This window comes from Rhincodon typus, chromosome 20 (genome assembly GCF_021869965.1).
Source record: "Rhincodon typus isolate 14 chromosome 20, sRhiTyp1.1, whole genome shotgun sequence".
Taxonomy (NCBI): domain Eukaryota; kingdom Metazoa; phylum Chordata; class Chondrichthyes; order Orectolobiformes; family Rhincodontidae; genus Rhincodon; species Rhincodon typus.
In genome coordinates, this window is record NC_063351.1 from 25,002,138 (window position 1) to 25,013,646 (window position 11,509).

General features: G+C 42.4%; 1 protein-coding gene across 1 annotated transcript in view; it reads left to right on the plus strand.

Moving 5' to 3' along the window:
• The first annotated feature begins 62 nt into the window (after positions 1-62).
• The window catches only part of LOC109936557 (fibronectin type 3 and ankyrin repeat domains protein 1), a 25,407-nt gene continuing 13,960 nt past the window's right edge, over positions 63-11,509 (plus strand). The window contains exons 1-3 of the mRNA XM_048609188.1: positions 63-151; positions 5,511-5,654; positions 7,995-8,072. Coding sequence (XP_048465145.1) covers positions 86-151; positions 5,511-5,654; positions 7,995-8,072 — 288 coding nt within the window. The 5' untranslated portion in view covers positions 63-85. The remainder of the gene's footprint in view (positions 152-5,510; positions 5,655-7,994; positions 8,073-11,509) is intronic.

Below are 11,509 nucleotides of genomic sequence, written 5' to 3' on the forward strand. Positions count from 1 at the left end.
TTTTGCTGGGCACCTGGATGTTGCTAAATGTCTTCGGAGATTTGGAGCTACATGGGAATCCCGAGACAATGGGGGTTCATCTGCCATGCACTGGGCTACAGATGGGAGACACCTGAATGTGATTGAATGGATGATAAATGAAGGTTGTAAGGTGTGTAAATTAATCAGCTGACTAGCTTTATAATGGTTAAGCAAATGGAACAATTAAAAATACTAATTTGCTCAGCACATGCATATTTCTTGAAATGTGGCAGTTCTCATAGAAAATCTTAAAGGTGTCATCGAAGCTGACTAACTAAGAAAGCATGAAGGTGGTTTTCACTGATCAAAGGGAGGCATTTTGTCGGTGAAGAATCCTGACACTGTGGTTCAACAGATTGCCATGATGCTGAGCATCATTGTTGCAAATGCCGGAAGATGTCAAGAATCCCAAGTCTCTTACCAACAAATCCAACCTCTTCCAAGGGTTCTGACCCGAAATGTCAGCTTTCCTGCTCCTCTGATGCTGCTTGGCCTGCTGTGTTCCTCCAGCTCCACACTGTGTTATCTCTGACTCCAACATCGGCAGTTCTTACTATCTCTTCTTGACATCAGCAATCTTTTGAATGCTAGATGTGGTCAGTGTGTAGGAGCTGCCCCTCACAGACCAGCTGAAGTCAAGCGAGGACTAATGTTATAGAAATAGCAGATTCTTTCCTAAAAGAAGATTTGTGAGTGAGATATAGTAGGAACTGCAGATGCTGGAGAATCTGAGATAACAAGGTATAGAGCTGGATGAACACAGCAGGCCAAGCAGCATCAGGGGAGCAGGAAGGCTGACGTTTTGGGCCTAGACCCTCCTTCAGAAATGGGGGAGGGGAAGAGGGTTCTGAAATAAATAGGGAGAGAGGGGGAGGTGGATAGAAGCTGGAAAGAGGAGAAGATAGGTGGAGAGGAGACAGACAGGTCAAACAGGTGGGGTTGGAGCCAGTAAAAGTGAGTGTAGGTAGGGAGTTAGGGAGGGGATAGGTCAGTCCAAGGAGGACGGACAGGTCAAGGGGGCAGGATGAGGCTACTAGGTAGGAGATGGGGATGGGGTTTGAGGTGGGAGGAGGGGATAGGTGGGAGGAAGGACAGGTTAGGGAGGTGGGGACAAGCTGGGCTGGTTTTGGGATGCGGTAGGGGGAGGGGAGACTTTGAAGCTTGCGAAGTCCACATTGATACCATTGGGCTGCAGGGTTCCCAAGTGAAATATGAGGTGTTGTTCCTGCAACCTTCAGGTGGCATCGTTGTGGCACTGCAGGAGACCCAGGATGGACATGTCATCTGAGGAATGGGAGGGGGAGTTGAAATGGTTCGCGACTGGGAGGTGCAGTTGTTTAGTGCGAACCGAGAGTAGGTGTTCCGCAAAGCGGTCCCCAAGCCTCCGCTTGGTTTCCCCGATGTAGAGGAGGCCACAATGGGAACAGCGGATACAGTATACCACATTAGCAGATGTGCAGGTGAACATCACCTTGATGTGGAAAGTCTTCTTGGGGCCTGGGATGGGGGTGAGGGGGGAGGTGTAGGGGCAGGTGTAGCACTTCCTGCGGTTTCAGGGAAAAGTGCCGGGTGTGGTGGGGCTGGAGGGGACTGTGGAGTGGACAAGGGAGTCCCAGAGAGAGTGGTCCCTCCGGAAAGCAGATAAGGGTGGGGAGGGAAAAATGTCTTTGGTGGCGGGGTCGGATTGCAGATGGCGGAAGTGTTGGAGAATGATGCGTTGGATCCAGAGGTTGGTGGGGTGGTACGTGAGGACGAGGGGGATTCTGTTTTGGTTGTTATTGCAGGGAAGGGGTGTGAGGGATGAATTGCGGGAAATGCGGGAGACACGGTCGAGGGCGTTCTTGACCACTGAGGGGGGGATGTTGCGGTCCTTGAAAAACAAGGACATCTGAGATGTTCGGGAGTGGAATGCCTCATCCTGGGAGCAGATGTGGCGGAGGCGAAGGAATTGGGAATAGGGGATGGCATTTTTGCAGGAAGGTGGGTGGGAGGAGGTGTATTCTAAGTAGCTGTGGGAGTCGATGGGCTTGAAATGGATATCGGTTTCCAGGTGGTTGCCAGAGATGGAAACAGAGAGGTCCAGGAAGGAGAGAGAGGTATCAGAGATGGTCCAGGTGAACTTAAGGTTGGGGTGGAAGGTGTTGGTGAAGTGGATGAACTGTTCGAGATCCTCGTGGGAGCACGAGGCGGCGCCGATATAGTCATCAATGTAACGGAGGAAGAGGTGGGGTTTAGGACCAGTGTAGCTATGGAAGAGGGATTGTTCCACGTAACCTACAAAGAGGCAGGCATAGCTTGGGCCCATGCGGGTACCCATGGCCACCCCCTTTGTCTGTGGGAAGTGGGAGGAATTGAAAGAGAAGTTGTTGAGGGTGAGGACGAGTTCGGCTAAGTGGATGAGGGTGTCAGTGGAGGGGGACTGGTCGGGCCTGCAGGACAGGAAGAAGTGGAGCGCCTTTAGGCCATCTGCATGGGGAATGCGGGTGTATAGGGACTGGACGTCTATGGTAAAGATGAGGTGTTGGGGACCAGGGAATTGGAAGTTTTGGAGGGTGTGGGTGGTGTCACAGACGTAGGTAGGGAGTTCCTTTTTTCCTTAATCAGTTCTACACATCATTGTGGATGTCAATCATATGACTAATTGATTCTGTGTATGGTGTATATTAGGTGAATGGGCATGGCAAGGCCATGAAATTGCATGAGATGTCACTGGACACTAATGAAGGACATGTTAGCATGATTAGCATGGTGGCTTGAAGAGCATGGACAGGGTTTTTGACATTGAGGTGCCATAGAGAATGGTGGGAGGATTGAAGGGGTGTGGGGAATAAGGGCAAGAGCATGTAGAATACTTAAATAATGCAACTGAGATAAAGTGCCAGAGAGAAGATGCAGGTTTCTAATTAGCTTGCTTTGGCATTTGGCTCCCTCCCCTGACTATCTACACATGGTTTCTGGGATCAGTGGGCTCAACAGAATCTGCAATTCCCTTATTGAGAGTGTGATAAAAAAATTCACGGCCTTTAGACCACGTGTCCTGGAAATTTGCAGTACCTGCCTTGATTGCACAAATCTGACTCAAACTCTGTCACTTGGGACAATTTGCAACCAGAAGTTTATCTATATAATAAGCTTTCCACTGGAGGTAGTTTTCTGATCTGAAAACAGACCTAGATCCTGCTTCACACCACAGGTCAAAAATTAAAGATTGATCAAAGGAGAAGGCTTGTAAATGTGCCAGAAGAATCGTAAGCCTGAGGATTCAGACACATTTAGAATTCAGTAAAGAGGACAAATAATCGATAAAGAGAGCATAGAAATTGAATGTTAAATATGAAGGAAAATGAAAAGATTATCAAAGTTCAAAGGGTTTTGAACTGTGCAAGGTAAAGCAGAACATCATCATTCTAAATGCCCTTGCTGGAACATTTGGAAGAGTACTCTCAAATCTCTCAAGGCAACCAAATCTCACATCAAACCAGTGCTTGCTCAGTGATTGTCCATGTGATGATGTGGCCCCTGATATTCTTGTTCTGCATCATTAGCAGAGCTCCTTTGAGACATAATTATCTGTGTCCTCGAAGCCCTTGTCTGAAGGAAACACATGCCACATCCATTTGGTGGTACAGAGTACATAGTAGCCTGACATTAATGGAGTGGAATCCTTTCAGGTTGTTGAATGTTCCAGAATGATCCAAGAGTATCTCAATTATCACTTGTGTATATTCTGACACTCTAATCCTGTGAAAATCCAGCCACTGCCCCACAGGCCAGAGCCTGTATGTTTGACTGGGTCATTGACCTGGTGACATCGCAACCAATTTATCTTTGAACTGGGATATGGACTTGTATACTGTAGATTCTGAAATCCTACAGATGTTCCCCCACAGATGCCTGGAAGGAATTGGAAGTGTAGAAGTTCAGGACTGTTGTGGCCTTAACAGCTATTAGCAGTGCGCATCCACCCAGCTGTCATGGAGAGGGGTATTGTTCTAAAAATCAGCAGTAGTCAGCAATGACAAGTCACAAAGCGTAGAGGCTTCATTTTCAGGGAGCTGATTGTCAATTTGTCGACATTGTTTTGAGGTATGACCTCCTTTCAGCTTCAGCTGTGTTGAGCGACGTGGCAACCAGAAGGGCACCTGTTGTTGCTGCCACCATTGCTGCTTGTGTTAGCGTTACTGCACTTTTTGTTTCTTTTCAAAAGTGAGGTTTGGAGGGTTTAAGCTATAAGGAGAGGCTGAATACGCTGGGGCTATTTTCCCTGGAGCGTCGGAGGTTGAGGGGTGACTTTATAGAGGTTTGTAAAATCATGAGGGGCATGGACAGGTTGAATTGCCAAAGTCGTCTTCTCAGGGTAGGGGAGTCCAAAACTAGAATGCATAGGTTTAAGGTGAGAGGGACAAGATTTAAAAGGGACCTAAGGGGCAACTTTTTCATGCAGAGGGTGTTGCATGTATGGAATGAGCTGCCAGAGAAAGTAGTGGAGGCTGGTACAGGCTGGTACAATTACAACATTTAAAAGGCATCTGGATGGGTACATGAACAGGGAGGGTTTAGAGGGATATGGGCCAAATGCTGACAAATGGAACTAGATTAATTCAGGATATCTGGTCAGCCTGGACAAGTTTGACCAACAGGTCTGTTTCCAAGTAAGGATACAAGTCTTTTCCATAGGCACGGCCGCAGCTACTGGGTTTTACCAGTGTGAAAGTTTCAATGCTGTATGATGTCCCACTGTGCTCTTGTGTAGTGACCCCAATTGAGATCCACATGGCTCAAGAAACCTGTAAGCTGGTTACTGAAGCCAGATTGTGAGATAAATTGTCAGTTAATAGCTACCTAGTATATTTAAGTGTCTGACATAATAGCTACAAGCAGATTTCCAGTTCCCTGTGCAATGAGGAAATGAATCGGAACATTCTGGATTCCTCACATGCCATCATTTTTTGGAGCTATAACCCAATAAATGCTCCCAAACTCCCCATCCCTGTTAAATAAAATCTCACCCTGAGAATATAATATTGGTGTGCATTCAATTTGAGCTGAGGACAAAGTTTGATGAATGGCTGATTCAAATGTTAAAGGTTTCTGTTGTTTGTTTTAATTGTCTAAGATTAGTTTTAATGACTATATTAAAATGACAAGTTCATTACATAGCATATTGAAGTAGCAGTACCATCATTTAACAGCTTTGATTTCATGTGGTGAAATTCTTGCTCCAGGTTCTTGTCTTATGGGGTAGTTCAGGATGTGCTAACATGACAAAGGCAAAATCTTAGTAGTTGGCAGAGAATTATCATATGTGATTCAGGAAGTTAACTTCCCCCAAAAAATAATAAAAGGGAAGCTGGATTTATGCAACATGATGGATTTCTTTTTCTTTCTGTCCACTAGTCAGCACTGACTGTATTTCCTAATGAAGTTACCTTAGGTATTTTAACATGATGTACATATTTCTCTGGTTTTCTTTTGTCAATTGTGAACAGGTTGACATCACTGATGGACATTTACTGTGGACACCATTAATGCGAGTTGCCGTCCTGAATGGCAGCACTGAAGTTGCTTCTCTTTTAATTAAAGCTGGTGCAAATGTGAATATCCAAGACAAGAAAGGAACAACACCACTAATGGTAGGCATTTCAGCTCTTTACTGACGTACACCTTATACTACTTTGTTGGCCCAGACATCCTTAAATTGTAAAGGAATACCGATCAAAATTAAGTTGTAATATAATACACTGAAATGCAAGGGCAATGATTAAAATAAATTTTAATAGTAATATTAGAAGTTGGATTTTGAACTAGTGGTATGTCAGTTTGGTCTGTGTCTATGCAGGTGAATGATTAAATTGCAAATATCTACCTAACCATGCTGATTTATTTAAAAAAAACATTGAGTTAGTTCTTGATGACTAATGGGAATTTGTTTACATTGGGAAAGTTTCACAAGTGAACAGAGAAAGCAATAGTTAATTAGGATCTGGAGTTGCCTTTTTTTGGCTTGGGGAAACACCCATAGCTTGAAGTAATCTTTTAGTTTCAGTTTGCAGAAGTTGTGGTTGAAGCTAGATATGTAAAACAGTTTCTCCTGAAGAAGAGAGATAGTTTTGAACAGTTAGAAATAGGTTACCTCAGTGTAAGGAGTTTAATTTGCAAGTTTCAGAACAGATGTGTTTGGTTAAAAGGAGAAATATATACTGTTGTGAACTGAGAATTGGTTAATGGACACAAAACAGAGAGTAGGAATAAACAACAGAGAGTTATTCACAATCTACATAAAGGATTTGGTTGTAGGAACCAATGCATTATTTCCAAATTTGCTGATGACCCAAACTGGTTAGGAACATAAGTTTTGAGGTAGAAGCTAAGAGGCTTCAAGAGGTCTTAGATAGCATAAATGAACGGGCTAAAACTTGGTAGGTGGTCTATAATATTAAGTTATTCACATTGGTAGAATAAACAGAATGGCAAAATATTTCTTAAATTGAGAGACGTTGGGAAGTGCTTGTGTCCAAAGTGACATGGGTATCCTTGTTCGTGGGACTAAAAGATGCAGCAAGCAATTAGGAAGGCAAATGGTATTATGTTGTCCTTCATGACAGGAGTAAAGATGTCTTCCTGCAGAACACATTGAAATCATTTCAAATAGAACAACATTGAGAATGGATTCATTATGATGGCCTGAATGCTCCTCTTCAACCATAAATAATTTGCAATCGTGTGAACATTTGTACGCATGAATACCATGTTAATCTGGGTTGCAGCTTTTAACATATTTGATGAGTAACCACATTATCAACAAGGCATGATTACTGTGAGGGAATTGATAGTGGAGCATACCACAATCAATGGCTCAATGCCCTAGAGACACAAAAGAGTGCTCCACTGAGTCTAATGAAAAAGAACCATAAGTTTAATCTTATTGCCAACAAATCACATTCATGTTTCAACGATACCAATTGTATTTCTCACTATGAGCAGGATTTACACATCTCTCAGACCCATTTGGACATTTGTATAAGATGAGTGTAAATCAAACACATGTAACCAATTTGAAAATTGGTTGAGGAATTCACAATTAATAGCTTATATAGCAAGATCATTCTTTTAGATTCTTGGGAGCTTTGGTTTCTACTTGTACTATTCTTTGCTTCTGTAAGTAATTGCTATAAAATGATTAAAAACTAATTGCTCCAACTACAATTTTGAAAAGTCTAGAAAAATTGGCCTGCATAATGGACTTTCAAACATTCTACTTTCTCTCTGCCTGTGATGTGGAAATAATAGATTTAACTGGATTATTGTGTGCAGTATTAAAATGTCTCACCTCCCAAAGTCCCTTTGTGACTCTCCTTCCAAAATCACCTCCATTTTCCTTGTTTAATCTTTGTACTGAATTATTCCTCAGACTCAGCGTTTTGACCTTCATCTGAATTACCAATACCTCCTTTGAGGAAGGGACTTTGGACTTGAAATGTTAACTCTGTTTTCTCTCCACAGATGCTGCCAGACCTGCCAAGTTTCTCCAGCAATTTCTGTTTTCATTTCAGATCTCCAGCATCCACAGTTCTTTGTTTTATTTCTGCTATTGTCCTCAACACCGCTTTCCTGAATGTCCCAAACTCTTTAATCTCAATCTATTTGCAGAGAAAGCTATCCAGAGCTCAATGGTCAGCATCTATCCTAACTTCCAACTCTCTCTTCTGCTCAACTACCCCAGTTTTGATGCTCAAACCTTCATAATCCTCTATCCTTGCCACTTTCCAGGTTAAATATCCACTTTTGTTTCTTCAAATTTGAGCTCTTACTACTGTGGTGCACACCTAGACTGACATGTCATGTCATTCCTCAACTTGGTCATGTTCTGATCTGGTTAGGTCAATCATATTAGTCTTAACCATTCCTTTGCAGTTTCACAGTGACAATTGATGGTTCATAACATTCTTTATTTACTGTTTAAAAAACTGTAGGTTGCAGTGCTTAATAGTCATGAAAACCTGGTCCACCTGCTGCTGAAAAATGGGGCCGATTCTGCTGTAACAAATGAGGTAATTATGATAGATTCAAGCCTTGAATAGACAGATTGTTTAGGAAGAGAGATTACATGAACAGAAATTGAACATTGTCGTTCCAAATCTCCACATTCCTTCAGGTACACTGCTACCATTAAATAAGTTGATAGTACATCAGTGCACCTAAGAAATAGAAATAAAAAAAAGGAAAAGTATAAAATGCTGGCTACACAGCTTCAATGGATATAGAAAGGGAGGTTCACAGTAAGAACAGAATCTTTAGAGGGAGTGTGTGCTGTTTGGGGTAGAGAATGTAAGGGGCTCTATGTGATGGGGTGGAAGGCATGTGCGATTATATGATTAATGTAAAAGGAGGTGATAATGGAACAAGAATCAAGAGATGTGTACAGAACAAGCATAAATGGAAATATCACTATCAATAATTGCTAACTGTGAAACTGAGGACAGAGACTATGATCTAAAATTCTTGAACTCAATATTGGATAAACAATATGGATGATAATGGAATAGTTTAGGTTAGATGGGCTTCAGATTGGTTTCACAGGTCGGCGCAACATCGAGGGCCGAAGGGCCTGTACTGCGCTGTAATGTTCTATGTTCTATGTTCTATAATATTGAGTGTGGAAGGTGGTAAAATGCCTAAATGGAAGATAAGGTCCTGTTCCTTGAGCTCACATTAAAATTTATTGGAACAGTACAAGATGTCAAAGATACAGGGCCAGAGTTGGAGTGGGCTGCAAAATTAAAATGATAGGTGACTAGAAGCTCGGTATCACCTTTAAAAACTAAGCAGTGTGCTCCGCAAGGACGTCTTCCATTAGGCACTTGGTCTTCCCGATGTGAAAGGAAACTGCATGATGATCTGCAAACACAGTATAAATTGGAAGAAGGGCATGTAGATTGCTATTTCATCTGGAAAGTGTGTTTTGACCCTTAACAATAAGCAGGAATGAAGTAAAAAGTTATTATTGCATTTCCTGTGCTTCAATAGCAAGGGGCCGTGGGTAAGGATGAATTGTTGATTGAGGTATGAGTGAGGGTTCACAGATGAAACACCCCTGTTATAATGCTGAAAGGAGTGATAGGCTCTTATGCTGGACATGGGTGACGCGGATGGTCTAGACGAAAGGTGGAAGGGGTGGACCAAGAAAACTCTTGGGTAGTGAGATGCGCTGGAAGTAGAAGTGTGAGAAATTGATAGGCATATTTGGGGCTCTTTACAACTACAATGCAGGGTGAACGGGGTGGGGAGATGATTCCTTAGTTGGGGATAAAGAAAGATGTAATTGGAGCATTTATTTGGAAGGTGGCATTGTTTGAATAGATGTGGTGGAGACAAAGGAACTGGGAGAATGGACTCAAGTCCTCACACAAAAAGAAGTTAGAGGAAGTGTAGAGAGGTAACTACAGGAATTGATGGGTTTATAATGGCTATTTGTCGATAACCCAGTCCCAGAAATATAGACAGAAAAAGGTGAGGAAATAAAGAAAAGGTCTGAAATGGATCACATGAAAGCAAGTTAAGAGAAGGGCAGAAATCAGAAACAAAGTTTTTAAAATTTTCCAATTCAGAGCATATCCAGGAAACAGCGCAGATATATATTCATCAAAAAAAAACAGAAAATGAGGTGGATAGGAGAACTGAGAACAATCAATATTCCAATATTCCACAAAGAGTTAGGCATAGTTAGGACCCAGACAGGTTCCTGTGGGACATTGTTTACTTGAAGGGAGTTTGCAGAATCAAAATGGAAATTATTAAATATGAAAGCAGGTTAAGCCAGATGATGATGGACAAAATATATGCTTAAGTAAGAAGCAGGGAGCCCTCAAGCCATCCTGATGGGATATGGACATGTAGTCATATTGGTTGTCCATGAGGAGAAGGAAATTGTTGGGATTCAGGAAACTAAAAACTGTTAAAATGCTGGAGGCATTGGAAGAGTTACAGCTATGGTTGGTAAGAAACTTGACAAGGAAAACCAAAATTTTGTTGAGATAGAAAAAAAAAATCTGTTTTCTGGGCTACAAACTAACTTAAATGATGGGGTCTACCGTGGCAGTCCTGTCCATACTTTTTGGGAAGGTGATGGAAGCATGCTGCGTATTGTTGAGGACTATGAGATTGGAGGCCCTGGAGAGAAGATCTTCAGAGGAGCTGGTGTCACTGACTGTCCTAAAAGTAATTGATGTTTAGTAGTGGGGTAATGGTCCATGGAGGTAAAAGAAAACATGAGAGAGTTGACACTTAGCCTTGAATAGGTAAACATTGTTTGCAAACTGAACGTATTTCTCAGTAAGTTTAATGACAACGTTAAGCTAGACCTGTAAGAATGGAGTGCTGCAGTTTCAAGGAGAAGTAGGCTAAGTGAGTGAAAGGAGCAGAGATGGCCAATGTCATGCCAGCAATTTTTAAACAAAAAGGTTCAGATAGGAGGCGACAGGGAGCTGTCCAAGTGATATTGGAATTCTGGAGGAGGGGGGAGAAAATGTTTACTGTGCCATTTGGGTAGACTCCTAGCCAAAGGCGTTTGTGTGGAGGCATCTGTTGATGATGATTCTACTATTCTCATTCTATTCTCTAGTGCCATCTCTTGTTTCTTTACTTGTCTAATTACCTACTCCTTTTGCCCTGCACCATCATCCAGTTTACCACTTCATCTCTTCTGCTTTACATCCTAATACAGACCTTGCCTTTTGTTCTCTCACCTGCACCCTTTCTCAGACTATGCATTTGTGTATTACATCTCTCACTTTTTTTTTCCATGTCTGACCGTAGGTCAGTGACCAGAAACATTAATTCTGATTCACCACTGACCTGCTGAGCATTTCCGCCGATTTCAGCATCAACAATTTTATTACATTTCTGTTCAGGAAGTAAATTAAGACCACAAATATGCCAGATATCAGCCCCCACTGTCACTTTCTACAAAGGTTTGTTGGGGCAGAACTTTTATATGCTCAATCAGAAGGGATTTGGACAATGTGAAAGGACATCCAGCCTATGTTCTTCTGGCCCTGGTGACTACGCTGGTATTCTGGGTGAGTGGTTTGGCTTACAACACAGCAGATGTGGGATCTACCTATGGATGCATGTTTGGGACCTGATTGAATTGCTAAAAGTTTATTTTCTCAGTCCCTTTAAAAAGAGGGTGATCAGTTTTTCTATTTGCTCTGTCTGGCCAGTGCTTTTGGCATATCCTCAAGCACTGTGAATGTCTACTGTCTTCACTTCTTTACGATTCTACCACAATTGTCCATAGGCTGTATTTAAATTGAACAGCCTTCTATTTATACTGCATTCTCTGGCCAGGTCAACAGCGGAGTTACCTGTTGGTGAACGTAGGAGGTATGGTCAGTGAGTTTGCAGCTGACACCAAAACTGGAGGTGTAGTGGACAGCGAAGAAGGTTACCCCAGAGTACAATGGGATTTTGATCAAATGGACGAATA